This window comes from Lissotriton helveticus, chromosome 3_1 (genome assembly GCF_964261635.1).
Source record: "Lissotriton helveticus chromosome 3_1, aLisHel1.1, whole genome shotgun sequence".
Lineage (NCBI taxonomy): Eukaryota > Metazoa > Chordata > Amphibia > Caudata > Salamandridae > Lissotriton > Lissotriton helveticus.
Window position 1 is genome coordinate 1,043,779,293 of NC_136061.1, and position 22,628 is coordinate 1,043,801,920.

General features: G+C 43.8%; 1 protein-coding gene across 1 annotated transcript in view; it reads right to left on the bottom strand.

Moving 5' to 3' along the window:
- Nucleotides 1–22,628, bottom strand: part of MYO3B (myosin IIIB) — a 2,563,893-nt gene that overhangs the window by 2,019,374 nt on the left and 521,891 nt on the right. The window contains exon 7 of the mRNA XM_078681588.1: nucleotides 13,825–13,970. Within this exon, the coding sequence (XP_078537714.1) occupies nucleotides 13,825–13,970 (146 nt within the window). The remainder of the gene's footprint in view (nucleotides 1–13,824; nucleotides 13,971–22,628) is intronic.

Here is a 22,628-nt window from a genome sequence, read left to right on the forward strand (position 1 = left end):
TAGTGAATTCAAATCAGAAATGTGTCTAACTTGTTCTATAGCTTTCCCAGATCACCATGGGTTTCACACCTGTTTCCACTACAAACTATAAACATGATGAAAGTAGAAAAATAAGGAAAAATGGGCTTCCTCTTAGAAAAATGCCAAAACTGGTGTAAAAAAATTATTTTGTTTGATTCAAGTCTGCTTCTTCCTGAAAGCTGGGAACATGGTAATTTTAGCACAGCAAAGCTTCAGCTGATGCCATTTTTGGGAAATAAAACAGGCTCTTTCTTGTGCATCAGTTCTATCCCATTATTTACACACAAAAAAACTTTATTTTGGCTGTTTCTGTAGTCCATGGGGACTCCACAAAGCCTAGGTACTCTTGGAATCCCCATACTGTTGGGAAAAAAAAGATGCAAATTTGGTGTGGAAACCCTATGTGGAAGAGAAGTTATTGAGGTCTGAGCACGAAGTACCCCAAATATCCCAAAAAAGGGTTCAGCGCTGTGGTGGAAAAATCTCAGCAATTAAAGGGTTAAGCAAGTAATAGACAAAACAGGAAAAAAAGGTTTTCATTTCTAAATACTCCACTCAAAGCAGACAAATCAAGAAGACAATAACAAATAAATTGCCAATATTACAGAATTAATCTCATTTTAATGATTTAACCACTTCAGTGTAGATGTAGGTCAAACACCTGTCTGTCAGTCATTGGCCAAAACTGGGGAGGTATATAAAGGCCCTGCTGGTGCTCTGCACCAGAAGGAGGCCTTTTTTTAATGTTATCCTCAGGCTTGTTGGGAAGAGATTCCCGAGCTGTCTTAAGTCTATTTTTTTCTTTAGAGCAATGATGAACAGCGTGCAAAGAGCGCTAATGTCATTACACTAAACTGAAAGTAAAATGAGCCAATGGGTTTATTTTACTTTCATTGTCTCAGTGCTCGGGGGCATATCTCAGTACCCCATGCACTGATTGCTTTGGGAGAGGTACCATTGGAAAGGGGGAGAACTTATCTTTCCCATGGAACCTCTGTCCAGTGGATTCTGCTTGGGAATCACCACACAAGAGCGATCCCTAAGCAAGGATCCACCCACTAAAACACGAGCAACATGGGGGAGCCTCCCCTTAGGCAATGGCTTGTGGTCCCACAACCACTGAACAATTCAGTCTGTCTGCCCTCCCCTCCCCCTTCCCGGGGTGGTGGATGGATTTGATTAGGCCTGAACTGCTTGTCCCACCCCTAGGAGACAGACAGCCCACTAGACATAAAACTATAATAATAGACAGTAAGGGTAGGGCCTGCCCACCATGGGCGCAGCCATGCCTTCACCCCCTAGAAAAAAATCAACAGTCTGTCTGCCCTCCCTGGGAGGCAGATGGGGATGATTACGGCAATATGCTGCTCCTCCCCCCTGAAGGGGTGCAAAACCCCACTATACACCAGGGAGATTTTATGTAAAAAATGTACAGGGGTGGAGGCTGCCCACCATGGGCATTGGGTGTAAGAAAACCTCATGGGATCTAACGGAGACACACCACTCTGGAATCCCCTGGTTGTTAGTTTCCAAAAATGTGCAGGTTTGCTAGGTTTCCCTAGCTGCCAACTGAGCTAGGTCCAAATTCCACAGCTACCGAGTCAATTTTCAGTCGAAACATGTTATGTATCCATGTTGCATTTTAGGCTGTTTCCTGTCGAGGCTACTATGCCTACCCATACAAGTGAGGTACCACTCTCGTCAGACGACTTGGGAAAATGCTGGGTGGAAGGAAGTGTATGGCTCCCTACATATTTCTGAATTTTTCATCACATATATGTAAGGAAAATGTGTTTATTTTAGTCAATGTTTAAAGTTTGTAAGGAATTCTGGGTAAAATAACTTAGTGAGTGCCACACAGGTATCTAGTTTTAAAAAATGTGCAGGTTTGCTTGGTGTTTCCCCAGATGCCGGATGCGCTAAAGCCCAAAATCCACAACTACCCACTTTGCAAAAACAGGGTTAGTTTTGAGTGGAAAAAAGTGATATGTGCATGTTGCATTTTGAGGCCTTCCTGTTGTGGGCGCTAGGAATACCCACCAAAATGAGGAACCATTTTTATTGGAAGACTACACGGTTTCAATATCTTTTTCTTTCAGTAGTTAGTTTCTTTGGCAAAACCTTGAGGGACCTATACATATGACCCTTTTCTGGATCACCTGCGGAAGCCACACTGATTTCCACCACAAACTGGAAGTAGGTTGAAAGCACAAAAAATCGGGAAAATGGCGTACCAATTTGAAAAATGACAAAACTGTGGCAAAAACCTAGGTTTTATTTTGCTCTGCATGTTTCTGAAGGCTGTGAAGATGGTGACTTTAGCACAGCAACCCTTTTGTTGATTCCATTTTTAGAAAAAATATCCAGAGCACTTTTTTCTTATTTTTCCCAATAAATTCAAAATGTAGCTATATTACACTTTTTTTCTCAGTCCCCTCCTGGGGAATCCACAAACCCTAGTTACCTTTAGAATACCCAGGATGTTGGAAAAAAATTACATACATTTGACATGGACATCTTATGTGGAAAAAAGTTATGGAGTCCTAAGCGCAAACTACCCCAAATAGTCAAAAAGGGCTCAGCAGTAGAGGGGGAAAGCCCTAGCAGTTAAGGGGTTAAATCAACAATCTCCATTATTTGTGTACCAAAGAAGCAAACCCATAAAATCTACAGTATTCGAAACAACAAATATTAAACCACAGCAACCAATTTCAGCCAAATCCAATGTTGAAAATGAGTGTGTCTGAAGTACAACATATGTTTGCAAGACTAGATTTAATGTTTAGTGTTCAGATCCTTTTGGAGGGTGAACTTTGATTAATTTGACACCTATCCCTAGCTATAGATATATCTTGAGTAATAGAAAGTGTTCTTAAACAGGCTTATCACGGTGGCTGGTCTGAGCTGCTGTAGCTATTGTTCTACTGTATTTTTAATATTCATTACTCTCTTCTCTTTTATGTCACTTTACACATGAGCACTTAATGAGCACTTTCTCGTGCACGCTATGGAGCAACGGAGATAATATTCAATAAATGTATGTAGTATCAAATTACTAAAATATAAATGGCATTTATTTTGCAAAATTATATGTGTGGTTGTTTTGCTTTTTTTCTCTCTCACTAGGATCAATTTGTGTTGTTTATAATGAGAAACTTAATATTGTATATTCCCGGAGGAGGAGCTTAGCCTGCAACCATGATGGCCGCCTGATCCCTCGGCTCCGCCGACCCTCTCACTTTCCCTCCGAAGGGCTATTGATCCTGTTGGTTATCCTGTACCCACGCTGATGTTTCGGATTCGGGAGACTGTCCTGACTCCGACGGTGCGCTCCCCGGCGTGTTTACTGCAGCGGATGCAACGAAACGTCCTTGTTCCGTTCTGGGCATGATGGCGGTGTCCTCGTCTTTGTTCTGCGAGGGCGGCCGACCCTGAGTGCAACAGCCGTGCCCACTCACGACGGCGGCGGTCGGCTGGCGGAGAGCGGCGGCTGTACTGCTCTTCTCGCCGCAACATTCCATCCCACCCGGCTCACTTCCACGCTTGCAACACTGTTCCCGCGACCAGTGCTACAATGTGTCCTTCCCCCAGCCGGTAGCCGACTTTTGATGCCTCTTTGTCTTCCAGCAACGCTGTGGGTGCCATCTTGGACCGCGCACTCGGCACTCGCATCTACCGACACTGGGCTGCATTACTGGTGTTTATGGCAACTGGCGCTGCACCGCAAATGAGTGCGGTGTCATAACGGAGTGAGTGACCCCTGGGCCCCCGATGTTGCTTGCTCTACGGAGTGCTGGCCGACTATTCACGATGGATGTCTATGGCCGGTGTTGGAGTCAGACCTGTGTTTGTGTGCCCCGAGTGCGGGAAGCTGCTGCATCTACCTCACCTGCGGCGTCTCTAACGCTAGATGGTGTTATGAGCGCTTTGAATACTTTGCGAGCTGCCCTATCTACCACTGCCCGGGACCTGGGGGACCGACTTGATGCCATTCTGTCCGCGGAGCCCCCGACTTGCCGTGTGGGTTTAAGTATACTGTGCACTTCGCCACACCCTGTGCTCGTCTGCCGGGCTGTGCCTACCCAGATCTACGTGGAGGCCTTAGAGGACCCAGCTGTGATATTGCCTGTCATGGTTAGGCTAAAACGGAGTGCGCTGTCTGTGCTGGTGCGCTGGCTGGGGGATGGTTTTTGGACGCTATGCCGAGCAACTCCTATGTGTACTACCGGCATGTTTCTCTGCCCTATCCTGGCTTTGCTACTCTTGTCGTGGCTGATCGCTCTTCGAGGGTTGCTGTTGTGTACCTCCCTGTTTTGTTCAGCCGACGCCCACGGGACATTGAAGTGGACAGACCTTGGTGGACAGAGCTCTTTATTGTGATTGTCGTTTTGTCTGTTTTTTCCATCCACGGGGGCTACGCTACGATGGTACCTCATCGTCGTGCTCGACCGAAAGGGACAAGGTTGATGCTGTTTTTTCTCCTTTTTTTTGCCTTCTGCTGCCTGTTTTGATTGGATAATGTTTGCTGGACTGGGGAGTTAGTCGTTGGTTTTGCTTTGGGTTCCGGGGCCGGGGGGGGGGGGGCAGCTGGGATTAAATGTGTTTATGGTTTTGTTTCCAACTGTTTAGCCCTCCTCCGATCTTCACTGATTCCCTTTTTCTTTTTCTCTTTCTTATTTCTATATTTCGGGTCTCTTCGGGGCGACAGGCACGCTGCTGGGGGGGGGGGTGGCCGTAGCCTCTGCATGCGTGTAGGGTGGGGGGAAGGGGTTTTCTCTATTCCTTTTCGGTTTCTATGGGCCTTTTCTTCTTTTCTATATTCTTATTTCCGCCTCTTTTCGGGTGGTGGGCGGGATCGATGCGGGGTGGGTAACGACTGGCGAGTGACGTGCTGTGGGACTGTTCATCCTTTTGTGTTATCGGTATGCCGCCATTTTGATTTAGTCTTACGGCTTGCTGGATCTCTGTTGGTGTAACTCGCCCGCTTCTGTTTTGGACAGATTGTATGGACTTCGATCCTCCTCAACTCCTATTTTTACGCTATACTATAAATTTTAAAATGTAAACCTTCACTTATCCTACTTCTCGGTATTACCCATGTCCCTAGTGTACTATAGAATGCTTATACTTTGTTTTAATTTGTTACCGAGTCGCCGTTTCGATCGCTGCTTTGACCTGCAAGATGTTGTGGCCGGCCGGATGGTTGTAGGCCCGTATTTGTTTGCCAATACTACGAAATAAAGGTTTTCAAAAAAAAAAAAAATATTGTATATTCCCTTTCAAGTTCTGCCATTAGGACCAAATTGTTGTAGGTATTGAAGTGCAACAACATAATGAGAAGTAATGAAATCATACATCAACGAAGTGGAAACAGTTAAAATAACATGTTTTCAACCTGTGACACGGATAGCATAATTTGTTCTTTTTGCATTTGTCACCCAGAGTGTGACGGGTATGCTAGACGTGGGTCCCGTGCTCTCCGTGCCACTAGATTCAAGCTAGCCTGGCTGGTGAGGAATGAAACCCTGAAACCGGTCCTAGGATGCTTGTTTCCAGTCAAGGGAGGACCTGGCCTGGCAGTTCGGGCTGGACAAGGAACAGTGTCAAGACTAATTTACATATGGCTGGGTCTAAACTGGAATGGTAAGGAGAGCACACAAAAAATTTATTTAGGCCCAGATCTCTGTACTAGGGTGAATGTTTAACATTTTTCAGCATTTTGTCCATCATTTGTTCTTTTTACAGGTAGCATGTTCGAAATGCTCATGCAGAAAATCATACGTGGGCAAAACGGAAAGAAAGAGAAAAGTCAGTTTGAATGTACACAAATCCAATTTCCTGAGCAGAAGTCACAAATCTACAGTCAGGCTTCACTTCCCTTGCAACAAACACACAGTGGCACAAATGTGATATCTGATATTAGCGAATCTCTCAAATTTTGAAGAGGGCAGGACATGGTACTCCTTTAAAGAGAACTACTCTGAATTAATACACTCCAAACCCAGGAACCATCAGGATAGAATGATTATATAGCCTACAATTGTTTTACATATCCCAACGAAAAAATATAATCCCTTAGACGTAGTTTCTGGCCTAACTTTTCAATTTCTACAGCCATTACTCATGCAGCGGTATTTTACTTTGTATTTTGTACACATCACAGAACTCGAAATCCAGCAACCACTGGAGATATTTAACTGAATAGATTAATCGCCGTGTGCTTCAGGAGTGCACCCCTACACTAAGCTCAAGTGCGGGGACGCCCTCTTTACTGCATTATTAATACTTTTTCATATGTAAATATCACAATTTTTTTAAGAGTAGCTCATACAAAATACATCATTTTTGCCACCCATATCGGCTATCGCATGGATATTTTGTTCCCCTATGAAACACTTTAAACAGTAAACACCCGGCAATATAGTGTTTGTTTTATGTTAACACCAGGCAATATAGTGTTTGTTTTATGTTAACACCAGGCAATATAGTGTTTGTTCTATGTAAACACCAGGCAATATAGTGTTTGTTCTATGTAAACACCAGGCAATATAGTTTTTGTTCTATGTAAACACCAGGCAATATAGTGTTTGTTCTATGTTAACACCAGGCAATATAGTGTTTGTTTTATGTTAACACCAGGCAATATAGTGTTTGTTTTATGTTAACACCAGGCAATATAGTGTTTGTTCTATGTTAACACCGGACAAAACAGACTCATCCCATGGGTGATCTGTTCCACTAGGTGCCCATCATAACTTCATATTCTAAATATTAACTTTATCCCCAGGGTTTTCAGTATAATATCACTTTTTTAGAATGTTCACACTCTGGTTTTACGTTTTTTACACCCCGGGCGCAGACGTCGGTGTGTGCGCACCAAAAGAGCAGTGAAATAAATGACGGCCCAAACTAATCGGGTTTTCCAAACCTAACACCACTGAATACATTACACATTCCCACGGTTTTCTCATCGGAATAATAGGGAAATGGTTTTCGACCCTGCACAAACCAACTCTGCAGAAGGAACAACAGAAATAAAATCAAGCTCTAAACTTGAATATTTATAGAGTGTGCTTATTCTTGCTTGATAACTTTATTTCGGTCAACGACCATAAAAGCACAGATAAATTATGTACATACAATAAAATACATAAATAATTAAGAACCAGCAGCTAAAACGTTATTAAACAATCAGTTATCAGCAAAGAATGGCCAATGTTAAAATTAGACACAATTAATCAGAGTGGACCTTCTACGCCACATACCGTACAAAAAGCGGGAGACCGAAAACACGATGGGGGGGATGTATCATATTTTAAAATTCTGACGGCTTGAGCACAATGTTTTAGTCCCAAATTTCTACATAGTGTTACCAGCCAAGCTCTCCGGATTGCGCTATAAGCAGGGCAAAAGAACAAGACATGGGCAATGTCTTCTTTACTATTGTTGCAGACAGGGCAGATTCCCTCCTCTTGACCTGTCCATTTGCAGGTTAGTGTCCCAAGTGGCAGGCAACCGTGCCTTAGTTGTGTATATAGTTTTCTTGCAGGCAGAGGTTCTATTAGATCCAAAATTTCCTCCCTTCTGGGCACGTGTTTTACCTGCAAAAATTCCGAAGACAACCTGCCCATACTTGGCAAGCGGTGCAGCAAACTTAGGTTGTGGTGCCTCAAGGAGGCCAACAGCTCAGTTCTCCGCACCACTGGACAACTCTCCGCCGGGGTCTCCCAGATTTGGGGCATTCCTATTCTATAGGCAATAGTTTTGATGTGTAGCAACCAGGGTATTTTCTTACTCTTCAACGACCCCCAGACAGCAGCGAACTCCACTCTGTAGTCCGCCAGCTCAGGTACTGTCCAGAGCCTTCTCCAGTACAAGAGGGGTCGGGCCGCTAATAGTTCAGAGATGGCTCCACACCTAGATCAAATCTCAAGGGTATGAGCGGGGTGCTTTGAGGTAGACCAATCAGATTCCTCATAAAGGCCTGTTCAACCCTGAGAAGGCTTGCTTGAACACTGTAGATTTCGAGCGCTGGGGAGACTGGCTTAAATTGCGTTGTCCGCTGTAACTTACCTATGCCCCCTAGTATCTGTGAGAGCTTTAGGGTAGATTTGGCTACCTGAGGGCCCCAACCGAAGTCCTCAGTCAAAGTGACCCCCAGGTATACAAAGGTTCTCACCCTTTCGAGCGGGGTGCCGTTTAATGTAGGGCTAGGGCGAGTGCGTTTCGGGGGACCAAAGATCATAAATTTCGTTTTCTCTAAATTAATCTCGAGTCCCCGCGAGGCGCAGAATGAAACAAAAATGTTCAGAACCCGCTGGATGCCTGTTGATGTTCGCGACAACAGTAGGGTGTCGTCTGCGAACATCAGAGCAGGCACCCGACCTGACGCCAACCAAGGGGCATCGCTATCCCTGACTCTATCTAGTTCCCCCACCAGGCCATTTATATAAAGACTAAAGAGCGTAGGAGCCAGGGCGCAGCCCTGGCGTACACCTCTGGTTACAGGGAAACGTGCAGATAGTTCCCCGTTCTTCCCGCACCTCACCCGGGCATAGTTCCCTTCATGAAACCGCTTCAAGACCTCCAATAGGTCCATAGTATGCTTATTCTGAATAGGTGATCATAATATTACCACAGGGGAGAAGGGATTCTCGTCCCCCTCTTTTTCACTCCATGTATGTAAACTATTTCAAGATGTATGCACTTGAGTTATTGTTCAAACAGGTAGTCTATTTAGTGTCTGTTTTCTGCATGTTACACACTACCAGTGTTTATAGCATGCAGTTAAGCTTCAAATGTATGGGGAATTTGTTTAGCATTGGTTCATGTTAAAAAAGGCATGCAACTTCAAATGTGTTTTATTAAATACACTTATCTCCATAGATTTCACGTACACGATATATCACCGTAATGATGAAGAGTAATTAATGCTCAAAATACATTTAGGTATTAAAAAAGATTATTTAAATGATCTGATTGTAGCCCCACTTTCGTAGTCACAAGAAGAAAGAGACATTATAGCGTGCCCAAGCCTCATACTCATAAATTGATATTTTGATTACAAAGCAATTATCAGTAGTGAACATTGAAAACAAATTCAAGCAAGCCAAAATTGATTAGATGTAAAAATAAGCAAGACATATAAAAAGGGAAAAGCATAAAAAGCCTTCAAAGAGCATAGCTGAGCACAGGGTAAAAGAGCATTCAGAAGCGCAGGGTAAAACTTTAATTTTCTTAATCACAAAATTGAACTAGTGAGTTTCTTCCTGGAGCCCTCTTAATGAGAATACAACCACAATACAAATCAGCAAGAACAATTAAAAATTCTGATATTATAAAAGGGAGTGCAGAACAAAGGGCCAATGTTCAGTTCAGTTCAGTTCCTAGGGTTACAACTCCCGGAATGCATTAAGTTAATATATATGCCATCTAAGCTGGTGTATGGGATCCTCTAGTGATGCTAGCTAACAAAGCAAGGACTGGTTGTAGGCGGCCCTCATGATGAAAGACTAGTTGAAACCATTGAAACAAGCATTAGTAAAGTCAAGAGGTCTCTCCTATATAATGGAATGGCAAGCTTTGAAGTGCCAAAGTTTGTTTATAAAACATTGTATAAAAATAAAGTAAAAAAACACTTCAAAATGCTTCAAAAACACAAATCTTAAGGTATCACAAAACAATACATTGAAACCAATATTTTCAATCTTTGCTAAATGCTTATTTTAAAAAATATATTTTTCACATAGGAAACACTTGAAGAGAATTTAGAAAGAAAAGGGGGTGTCAGAATTTAAAGGCAAATGTTTGCCAAGATCTAATTTACTTTCAATAAAATTCAGAACAGTAAATGAGGGAGAGAACAACACGGAGTGTGGATGTGTTTTCGAGGTGGCAAAGCCTACGGTGGAAAGAGCAACATGGATCACAGGAGGTTGGGAGGGAAGCACATGAAGGAGAGAGCCTCAGGAACCCTGTTGGAGGTGCAGAAGGGAAGCACATAGTGAAGAGAGCAACACAGAGCTCTGGGATGATTTTGTATGGAGGGTGGGGAAGCAGATAAGGGCAAGAGCAATACAAAGCGGAGCAGCTGAAGCACACATGGAGCGTAGGATATTTTTCAGGTGAGAAGCACATGATGGAAAGAGAGCAACATCGAGAGTTGGGTTTGCAGGGGGAGAGCAACACTAAGACAGGAGCAGGGGACTTGAAGGAAGGAAAACGAATGAGGGAGAGAGCTGCAAAACACATGCACTCACATGGAGTGCATAACCAAAAAGTAACAAGCATTGGCAAATCCAATTGGTTTCACCTCTGCCAGAGGGATTAGCTTTGGCAATGTGTTTAGCCATGTTATACACCAGTGGGCCTGCTGTTCAGCATGCCTAAATGTTAGTGGCAAGGTATGGTTTGGGATAGACTGGAGAGAAGTAGATTGGGGTGGAGCTGGATGGGGTAGATTGGAGTAGTGTGGAGTGAGGTAGACTGGGATACTGTGGAGTGGGGTAGGTTGGTTTAGAGTAGTGTGGAGTGGTGTAGATTGGGGTAGGGTGGAGTGGGGTAGAGTAGTGGCGTGGGGTAGATTGAATGGATTCGATTGGAATAGATTGGATGGACTGCAGCAGGGTAGAGTGGAGTGGGAAGACTGTGGTAGAGTGGAGTAGGGTAGACTGGAGTGGAGTAGAGTGAGGTAGGTTAGGGTAGAGTGCGGAACATTGGAGTTGAGTAGAATGGGTGGATAAGAGTATGATAGATTGGAATGGTAGATTGTAGTGGAGTGGGATAGATTGCAGTGAAGTGGAGTGGGGTATATTGGAGTGGAGTGTAGAAGATGGTAGTGAAGTGGAGTGGGGTATATTGGAGTGGAGTGGGGTAGATTGGGTTGGTGTAGGTTGGAGGGGAGTGGGGTCGAATGGAGTGGAGGGGCATACAACGGAGAGGTGTGGAGTGGTTAGCCATGTTGTAAAGTGTCTTACATTAGAGTGTCGTGGAGTGGCATGGCGCAGAGTGACATGGCATAGAGAGGAAGGACATAAAGTGGAGCAAAGAGTTGTGGAGTGAAGTGGTTTAGAGTGTTGTGGAGAAGAGTAACGTGGAGTGGCATAGTGTGGAGTATGTATGGTGTGATAGCACAATGCCATTACAGACAACACATTTCCAATTGAAAATTACTATTACATATGCACATAAATACAATTGTAATGCGCACAAAAGATAACGTGTGGAAATGTTATCACCAAGTGTATTGATTTGTTTTGATCATGTTAAATATTGTTCATATTCTGATGTAGTCTGAAATATCAGCAGAGTTCATTTTTTTTGTGTGCTAGAAAAGAAACATCCTACAGCCTGCACTCTCGCATCAGTACTCAAGAGGATGGATTATCACATAAATTCTCTCACTTTGAAGTCAGCAAAAGAAAAGTTAACACCAACTTCCCTCAGAATACAAAGCCTGACATATGGCCTTTGACTTTGAATGCACAGCAAATGAAACAAGATAAGAACAAGATTTAACCGCTTTGCCGCGGCGGAATGTCCGCCGCGGTGCAGGCGAATCTGACGCATACACAGACGGGACGGCCCCCGATCGTCCTCCGCACACGCCTACCGTGACGTCGGACGGCCAAGGGCCGTCCCACGCATGGAAGTGGTTAAAGGCCTGTTTACAGACAGCAAGTGCTCACAGGAGAGACAAAGTCAAGCTGGACAGCCTAAAACAACAAGCAAATGACAGAGCCAGCTAGGAATGATGCACTCTGCAGTGTGGCTCAACAAAAAGAAGAAAATAGGCCCCAAAAGTTCAATCAGTGTAAGGACACAAGTACTTGGGCCATGCTCTGGAGAGGTCACTTGCAAGAAGAGGGAAGTGCCGACTGCAGGACTAACCAACAGGAAGCAAGCAATTGAGAGTGGCTTTGAAACCCACCAATGATAAGTAATGGGAGAGCTCCGAGATGTCTCGAAGAGACTGCGCATGTGATACCTTAAAAGGAGTGCCTAAAAAGTGAGCTGTAGAAAAATACAAGCCAGACAAGCAAAAGGATGGGAAAGAGGATTGCTCCAGGGGAGGTATAAACACATGACAAGATAGGACAAGGAAAGACAGCAAATAGCAACCAATGATAAGCAATGGGCGGGCTGCAAACCCACTGTAAGCTCTTGGTAAGCCCACGATAGGTATTTCACAAGCAGGCAGCTTGTGGTGTCTGGTGGGCAAGGCCTAAAAATAGGACCGAGAGACCACTCACTCACTTGTCTTTCTGCTTCCATGACACATCACCCACGTGTAAACACAGTACAGACATTAGGCAGACGGGGGAGGCTGTTCCACACAAATAACAGGAAAGCCAGACCGTTGACAAGTACAATTCTATCTGTCTTCCTAATTAATGCCTGCAGGTACTTTACACTGTCCTGCCTTGATTACTGTCCTTCCAAACCGTTTCGGGCATTTGTCTGCTAAAATTTACGGCTATTAGTTTAGAGATCCGACGCCTCCCGTGCTTCCTTAATTGCCATGACCTGTTTTACACTTGTGCACAGGCAACAAGATGAAGTGCCGTCCCCGCCCGCATCCTGCGGCGCCGGCGGCTGCGCGCTCCCGAGATAAGGCGGTGACGCGGGCCTGCAGGCAGCCTCATCTGCATATAAATAGACCTAATCAGAAATGCAAATTGCAATCAGGAGCAGTTTTAAAAAGCCTGCGATAATTGTGCCGATAATAAAAGGTCAGCCACTCGCATTGTTAGAGCGTTTAAAAGGCTTTCAGGCAGCCTGGTTCTGTGGACCTGCGCGAGAAATGTGGAAGAGATAAGCGCGCGCCAATCAGCAATCATTAGCCCAACATCGTGCCTCTTGCCTGCTGTGTTTGATTCCGTGTCCTGCTATTTTTGTACCTTCTATTTTGTAACATGTAACCTAACTGGTTCTCTTATACAGCGCTCTGACACCATCGGGTAAAGTCAGCGCTTTATAAAAATGCTTGCATAAATAAATAAATAAATAAATAAGAGGCGCTTCCCAAAGCCGGTTTCATTGCTACTGCCGCCGTCAACGTCAGCACCACAGCTTAAGACCTCTATGTCTTATTCACATTAATCCAGAGTAAAAAAAAATAAACAGCATTACGCCAGAATACTCTGAAAAGGAATGCAACATATAGCGCATGGAATCCGGGGGCACACAGCACCGTTGCCGCAAAAGCTCTCAAAATCGCAGGACAGATAGACATGTTTAAACGAATTTTGATGTCACAAACGAAGGTGAATGACGGAGATTGTCCGCGCGGATGTTTTGAAGGCGCTTTTTGTTTACATGTGTGCACATTTGGAGGTGCCAAGTTTCTGCCATGTTTTGGCACCATTCCCACTTCTTGGAAACTCGTGCTTCCATTGCCAGACATTAGCAGGGACGTCAACAATGTTTGTCATTGAGCTTGACTTCTTCAAGCAGTGTTGCTGCCTGTTCTAAATTTGAGATATGATTATCATTGAAACTCTAGCAGCACAGCCAACGCTACAAGAGTAATGCTAATATGCTATATTTCATATGTATGGTATTAATCAATGATGGTTTTTAGAGCCGAAACTTATTAGCGCTTCATCATATTGCTGCAGGCAGGACTGAAGGTCTAACTGAATAGGAATGGCAATACCACATCTTTGTCCAAAGCACTTTCAATTTGTTGTTATTGTACTTGCTTGGTTATAAATAAATCGTTAACTAAACGTGTTCTTTTTCTGGGGTCGTCGCTCCGGCGCCAACATATCAGTGAATTGCGAGCGCCATCTACTGTCCTACCTGGGAATTTTAAAGAGCGCTTTCACGGGATGCATGTCAGACAGCGGTGGATCTCCGTCAGCCAGTTCGATCGCCGTAATCCCCAGGGACCAGACGTCACAGCGGGCGTCATAGGAGTAGTCGTACTGCTGCTCACAGGCAATGACCTGTCAGACAAAATGGAGAGGGACAAAAACATATTAGCTTTCCCGTGAACCTATGGTACATACATCACCTGCGCATCAAGAAGACCTCATTCCAGCGCCTCGAGGTTTTTTTTTTAATTCGTGATTTTTTTTTTAAACTATGCCCTCTACAAGATTCAACTCCATTGTGGCTCACTAAAATGGAATTTCACGTTATTCAAAAGTAAAAAAATAAAGGAGAGTTAGGTTGGGGAAAAATATTTTCATTACTCAGACTCCGGCTTTGGTAGGTTGGTATTTATTTGTGCATTTCGGTTCAAACACGAAACCAATGTTGGTAAAATGTACATTTCCAAATCACAAATGGTGACAAATCGAATATATTCGTTATCACAAAATATTTTTGTAATGAACAGATGTTTTTCTCATTAATGTATACATTCTTGAAAAATGTTAGTACTCACAGCTAGAGAGCCAACGGTACTCATTTAATACGCACTGTCGTGAAATATCAGATTTACAGAGCTTTGAAGCGATTCATAACTTTGTTTGGTGAAAATACGATTTAACCGTTCGACATAAAATACTGCTGCTCTGATACATTTCGGTGGTGCTGTTGCTGTTTAACATACAGTTCTGTGACTGTGAAGCGTAAATAACCGATCACTTTACAAAAATGTCAAACTATATACAGTGGGCGGGTTTAAAAGGTCCTCAAAATATTATTCTATATTTGCTTTCGGAAGTGTCATCTGTGATACTCTTACGAGGTTCATGAAAAAATTTGGGAAAGCAACTTAATTGATTTATAAAAGGGGGGGGGGCGAGGAAATGAACGGCCATCACTGGTGATATCGAGAGGAATTTAGCGCACCCCTAAATATTATTTACCAGATTACATTAAACAGTTTTTATTTGAGACATGGATGAGGCGCTTGTATGACCAAGAAGCAGGGGAGTTTTGAACTGTGTGGCCGAACGGCCAGAGCTGCCGACCTTAGAGCTGGAAAACCAGGTTCGAGTCTCGGCTCAACATCCTGTGATTCTGGGCAAATCGCTGCATCCTAGTGTAATGTAACTGGTGCTTGTGTAAGGTGCTCTAATATCTTCGGGTCGAGTTCGCGCTATATAAATCTGCAAAAAAATGAAAGCCAGCGCGCCGTTTCTCTGACAGCGCTGTATTAGAAAGGGTAGGGCCGGGGTTATCACTTTAAACCTGGGGTGCGACCACTCAATACTCGCGGGGTAGTTAGACTCAAATGTATTGATAGGTGGGGCAGCAGCCCCCAACCATTGCCCCCGCCAAGATCCAGGGCAATCCTTGGTTCGACCACAGTGTGGCTCACTTTACCCTCCCAAATCTGAACTGCGGTCCGCTAGCGCCTAGAATCGCCAGCCGCAGGAGCCCTTGCCAAATTTACATTAATCACATCGACTCCGGCCCACTGTGCAACGTAAATCGGATTTCGCGAAGGGCTGCCCTTGGCCTTGCGAGTCAATACATTCACATGGGTTTTCTTGGAAGTAAGTGGTGTCACAACTGTGCGTGTCCAGCTCCCTACGGTTATAATGCAGTGCTGGTGCACGCACAGCACAGGGGAAGGGTTCACCACGTGTTTTGTTTTTGCAATAAGACTGCTTAGGTGTATAGTTTTCTTGGTTTAATGTATGTGCGACACCTGGTCGCGGCTGTGAAGTGTTAATCATTCGTCCTCGCTCTGGAGAGAATGCGCTCCTTACACGGACCCTGCGAGCTGCGCAGCCACATTGTCATTGGCCGCCGGAGCTTGCTGAAGCATTTCATCGCTCCCCCTCCAACGGCAACACACTTACACGTCCGGTGATTTACAACATTAAAATGCCACGCTCTAGTGTTTCAACAGAAAAGACCACACTGGCAAACAATGAATGTTAAAATGTGTAGCATTAAAAACGTCTGATTGCACACAGGGTGATGCCTATGAAACAGCCAGTGACGAATAGCACGAAATCCTATGGACTCACCCTAACACCATACAGTGAAAAGGAAAAAAGGCTCGACGATTCGACGAAAGATGGTTCCCAAATATATGCACGTAAATGTATAGCTCCATTCCATAGGAATGGCCCCGCTCTCCAAAGATTCCATTTTTAGCAATTCATTCAAGCGCATTTATAAATCAACATTTTTCTTGCTTTCACTCTTTCCCATACATGGACAGTAGCAATCTCGTCCCTCGTTTGGTCAAGTGACTTCTTCAGTGAGTTTTGAAGATTTTCGAATGTGTCGTAGTAGAAGCATACTATTTCTACCTCTGAGTGTAACACTCACTTGTTCATTCTTCAGGGTGTTAGCTGTCCTGCATAAAACATGGCAGTGTTCTACGCAACAATGTGCCCTCAGACGCTATAGGTAATACTCCTGGTCCTGATGATGACCCATAAACTACCATGCCAGAGCGAAACGTTTTTGACCTAACTCAAGAGATAAGCAAGACATTTGGGGACCAAATTGAGGAACTCATCCTGACATAACTATTTTGTGTGGATTTTGTAGATGGCGCCTATCAGAAAGCACAAGCTGTCTGGTGGCGAAATAATATACACAGGGTCTTGCAGCCTACCTATTAGATATCACTGGTTGGCTTTCCTGCCACTCTTATTTGCCTGCTTGTTGTTTGGTGACTTTGTTGTCACTCCAGTATTTGTACCTCCCATGGAGCATAACCTCTTTACTATCTCTTTAAGCAATCCATGAGAGTGCATGTGTTTTCCAGCGGTCTCCCTCGTGTGCTTCTCTTCCCTCTCGCTCTCTCTGCCCATGTGCATCTCCCCCCACCTGAACGAGTGTTGCTCTCTCTCGCCCATGTGTTTCTTCCCACGGATCTCCATGCTGCTGTCTCCCTCTCTTCTCCCATACCTACCTGTCATTTTGCTACACCCCTTCCCCATCTTACTCCCGCAACCTGCTTATCCATTATTTTCGGTTTATAAAAGCATTTTTCTGCTACATTTTAAAACACCGTTTTCACACTAACTTTTTAAAATGTACCGATCCAGTTCGGATCAGTGTACAAAAAAGTGTCCCTTTGTAGACGTGACATGCGTGTTGAACGCTAGTGCACCTTCAAAATGACCCAGAGGCTGTATCAGTGCATTTTTTTAGGCATACTGCAAGGCCGCCACAATGCTGTACAGCATGGGTAAAAAATATTAGCAAAGGCAATAATAGCTCATTTATAGGTGATAACCATTGGATTTGCCAATGCTTGTTGTCATTTGAAAGCATTCTTGACCCTTTTCCTTCAATCAGAGGTCTCATGTGTGTTTATTATAGTTCTATGCACCACGTGTACTGTGTGTTTCTTAACTCATTGTGTCAGATACTGCTCAAGTCACACTGTATCTTATTCTCAAGAGCAAAATCTTGATTAATACACGTTTTAAAAAATGTGTACAATGTAACTCTTTTGAGAGAAAATCCATTTTATTCCGCTCCACTACAGATACATATTAGTGCGTTGATGGTAGGTGTTCGTAGGTCTACAAAGGAATAAGTAATGAAACTGCGGAGAGGATTGCCTCAAAATAATGGAAAAGTAGAACCAGCTATACTAGAAGCCTCAAGCATTTGAATGACTTGACCATAAACTTCCAGTGTTAGTATACAATTAAGGCAGATGTGATGCTTTTGGAGGCTGTACCAACTTCATTGAAGTCATTTCTTTCATTCAGGTTACCTAGGTGACCAAATTGGTATGGCCATTGTGATTTATGAGGGCAATCACGTCTCTTTACACTCATCTGCTTGATGTCAACATGCCTTTATTCCACTTAGTCCCAGAGGTCAAAGATGGCGCCCTCCCTGGAATGCTAATCACGAGAGATGATATTAGGAAGGTGAGAGAAAGGGGCGAGGATGCTCATGAGAGTCTTACAGCACCTTGTCAAGTCAGTATTCTGGAACATTAAGTGGTCCTAGCTATGAAACCATCATTGGAGTAACAGTGAAGACAAAAGGCAATGCTATTTGTTAAAATGTTAATGCCACGCTGATGTTGTTCCACCTGGTGGCCCTGAAAGAACCTGTACCTAGCAGACGCCCCAAAGATTCTGAGGAATCGCTTGGATCCCCCTACAATGCGGAACCCAGAAAATCGAAGGGGCCATGCATAGTAATCCGTAGGATTACTTGCTACGGTATACAAAAAAATTGCCCCTGAAGAAGGAAACTATAGGGCTCGCTTGTCCATACTGTGTGCCAGCCTGGTATGTGTAAGGAAATCTCTTGGACTCCCCCTTCTTTGTCACCCCAGGAAATGTAATCTGGAGGATTAGCGCAGTCCCCCGGGTGCATGTGTGACGCGGGGCTCAGGGAATCCTGGAGTATATAGGGTTTTTGGTGGGGATACACGTCTGGCTGCAGTATCCTCCCCTCCGCACTGCATTATAATTGCTAGGTGGGAATCAGCTGCTTGGTGGTTAGAGATTAATGCCTCCCTCACCCCAAGTTGGCATAGGGACCGCGATGCTTTGAGCGCAATCTACATAAAATAAAAAAGCACACAACACAACCCTCAGAGCTCTTCAGATCAGCATTGCTAGAGATGGTCTGAGCTTCCCCTACAAACCAGTCAATGGGAGAATGAGCAGGGAGTGGCCTCAATAGATGGAAAAGAGAGCTGTTGGGTGTGATAAATATCGCCTATTAATGCTACAAATAAAAAACACTCTCTAAATCTATATATTTCAATGGGTGTTCAATTTCAACTTATATGGTATTAGTGAAGGCCCCACTCGTACGCCAAAATCCACTTATCCAATTTGTAGAATTCAGTATATGGACACGGTTCTTCTGGGCTGTGAGACAGCACAGCTCCATTGCGAATTATCTTTTTTTTTTTAAAAACAATCTGAAAACTACCCTTCCTTTGACAATCTGCTGCCCTCTTGTGGTCTCTTGTTGTTGTGCTGCAAGGCACCAGCCATAGTTGCATTAAAGAGACAGAACAAGTATTCATTAGGCCAGTGGTTCCCAAACTGTGTGCCGTGGCTCCCGGTGCGCCACCAAAACCAGCCAGGGGGCCACAGTCACATTTGCAGAGAAGAATCCATTAGGAATCCTGTCAGCTGCTGGTATGTAGGCCGGGTGCACTGCACCTGGTGCCCACTAGGTGTTGCACTTGCTCGTCCAATCCAGCTTGTTTCTTTCCATTTTCGGACTTGTAGTCCTGAATTTATAGTCTCAAACAAAACTACAAGCACCATAATGCAAAGAAAAGCCTGTGCTGGAAAAATTACTTGTGCATGGATCTGGGAAACTCAAGAGCTCCGTTAGTGCTTGGATTCTTGGTAAATCACTTAATCTCTATGTGCCTACAAAAAAAAATGATGTGTCTTTGTGCAATGTAACCGAAGCTCGTGTAAAGCTCTCCAATACCTTTGGGTCGATTTTGCGCTATATTAAACTGCCCCAAAAAATATACAGCGCATGCACGTTTTAATTTTGACTGCCATTCTAAGGTTGATTACATTGGTTCCACTGTGTAGTAGTAGGAAAACCATTACTAATGAAAGCAAAAAATCAATGCCTTTAATAATTATGTGATAGATACATGGTTGAGTGTATATTTGTTTACATACATACAATGATGGCAGGGTTTAAATCCCCCCTTACTTCCTCCTACCAGCCAAAAAAAAGAAACATAAGGGGAGCCGTAGCCAATGGCCATTAGGCCAAGGGAGCCACGGGTCAGAAAAGTTTGGGAACCACTGCATTAAGCTAATCAGCTTGACTTTGGTAGTCAACAAAGCATGGCTCTGTTCAAAGAAACACACTTATGGAGTGAAAGTAATACGAGTGCAGAGAGAGCAGAGAGGTGGAGTAGGGTGCATTTCTGAAAAGTTGTTCTACATTCTGATAGATAATGGTGAGAAGTTGTAAGCATTAAATACATGTGAAGGGGCAAGCATCTTTAAGAACACATTTTCTTTAATAGTTTTATATAGCAGAGCTGTACCATATAGTTTTACAGCTCTTTATACCCTAACAACAATATGCAATAGTCTAAGAAAAAACATGAACATAACTGACAGGAGACTGGGGTTCAGTTGTCTTGGAGGGAAACACGCGAGTTAAGTAGACAACCATATCCTATCTGCTAGTAGAAAATTGTTAGTAAACAAGAGGAAGGAATGGATCACTGACAGAATATTGGAACCAAAAATATTGTTTGAACAGAATATCGTCTCAACAGTATCGGGGACCAAAATATTGAGAATGTATGTGCAAATAGGTAAGTATAGATTTACTATTCTTCACTCCTCATTTACGTACCTTGAATATATATATCACCAAGGTACATATAGGTGGAGTTCTTTATAGTAAAACTTTACTTACCTCTAGAAACTTACCTTCACGATATTTTTGGGCCCGATACCCTTGATACAGTATTTTGTCCCACTATATTTTTGGTTCTGATGTGCTGTGTAAACACCTATTAGATTACGGTTACTAGAGACTAGCTCAGTTAGAGTTTTAATAAGTGATTTTTCAGTCCCTTTCTGAATGACATCAATGTGGGCTGTTTCTTAGCCGTCTGGCTAACTAGTTCAGTATACTAGTTGCTGCACCAGTGAACGACCGTTCCAAGGTTTGGGATGTGTTGAATTTAGGCGTTTGTAGCTGAAAAGAATCTGTAATTCTCGAGGACTATTTGTCCCCAGATATTGTCAGTAAGTTGGTCTGATACAGCGGTTTGTTCAGCTGGATGACCCTATAAAATCTATAACACTGGTACATATATATACGAAGGAAAAATGCTATAATCACAGTCAGAAATGCTGCTAAAACCTCACAGCTATGATGTGTACAGTGCTTAATTTGAGTCAGTGGTTTCCGGTGCTCAGCACCAGCACTAAATCATCAACAGTGGCGCTTTACATTAGCACCAGTTAAGGACACATTCAATTTTGTTAGGCAGGTTGAGATTAAATGATTTGCCAACAATCACAGGATGTTGAACCGCTGCCAAGACTCGAAACTGGTTCCCCAGCTCCCAAGGCTCGCCCACCTCTAACCACCAGTTAATGCATGCTGAGCACCTGTTCATCGTTAATCGTCCACATAATGCTTGCTCAGTGTCTAGGCTCAAACCGCCATATTTTCTTGTCGTCCCCGCCACCCCTCTTCCCGCCTTTCTTTGCCACTCTTGCCGTAACCTCCCGTTGACCCACTTCAGTAGCGCGCTATAGCTGTAGGGGAGTGACGTATTTCTGTAATTCCTTGTGCTCTGCACTGAAGGACACAGTGGAGAGTACGAGACGCGCCTTAAGGCATGCATTAGTCAACGGTCTTCTAAAAGAACAGTTTGCTTCTAGCAGCGCGCACGTGCCTCTGCAAACCCAAAATAACACGCTAATATTTATACCTTTTATTTCTACGGTTTGCTTTCAGACAGATTGTCTTTTTAAAAATACACATTGCACTCCCTAAACAACATGCATTTGTTTTTATTCTCCCATGTTGGTAAGTGCTGCCTTTTCCTTCCATTCATAGCACTAAAGTGCTTCCAATTAAGTAAATGGCTTTGTGAGGCAAGAAAATGAACACACTTTGGGAAAAAAGCTGATTTATAACTGTTAAAAAGGAAAACAATAGCATTATAGCGTACTGCTGAGGGCTATAGTATAGCATTATAGCCCGCTGCCAAGGGCTATATCGGTTGTTAAGACCACTGAACCCGAGATATAGGCCTGAGGCCCAGGTGAGGGCCTATGACAAGGGAGAGAGCCTTTAACAACCGGTATAGCCCGAGGTAGAAGGGTTATAAGGCTATTAGAACATTCCACCCACTAAGGGCAGAATGATGTAAATTAAAAAGTAAGAAACATGATGATAAACGTTGGAATATTGGAGCTCCAGGCTTAGCCACCCCATTGTCTTCAATAGAGCTCTCAACATTTCAATGTTGTAATATAGCCTTATAGCTCACTGCCAAGGGCTATACTATAGCCTTATATACCGGCTATTAAAGGCCCGCTGAATCGTTACAGGCCCGAGCCAAAGGCGAGGGACTTTAACGAGACAGCAGAACTTTAATACCTGGAATAGCCCTGCTACGAAGGGCTATAAGGCTATTAGAACATTCTGCCACTAGAGGGCAGAATGTTCTAACAAATTAAACAAAGGGTTCTCGAAGCTCGAGGGGATATAAATCCCCTCGAACTTCGAGAAGCCTTCGTAGAACATTGGACTGTTGCTCTGCGGGCCTTTACCGGCCCGTAGAAGCAGGGAGCACTCCATTGTCTGCAATGGAGCTCCCAACATTCCAATGTTCTAATACTTGTTAAAGGCCCTGAATCCAAGATATAGGCTTGAGCTGCAGAAAAGCCTCTATAACGAGGCAGCGGGCCTTTAACAAATGGCTGTTATACCGTTCCACCTACTGAGCTAGAATGTTCTGAATTAAAAAGGGAGAAACAGATAAACAAACATTGAAATGATGGAGCAGGAGGCTTACACCAGCCTTTACTAACCTGAGCCACTTCATTGTCTTCAATGGAGCTCGGTAAGTTCTAATGTTCTCATAATGTGTTATATATTAGAAGAAGCTTACCCCTGCTGTAGACACCTAAGACGATGAGAATTGCTATGTCTATCCGGAGACTGACTGGCATCCCTCAGCAGGGGCTTCTAGC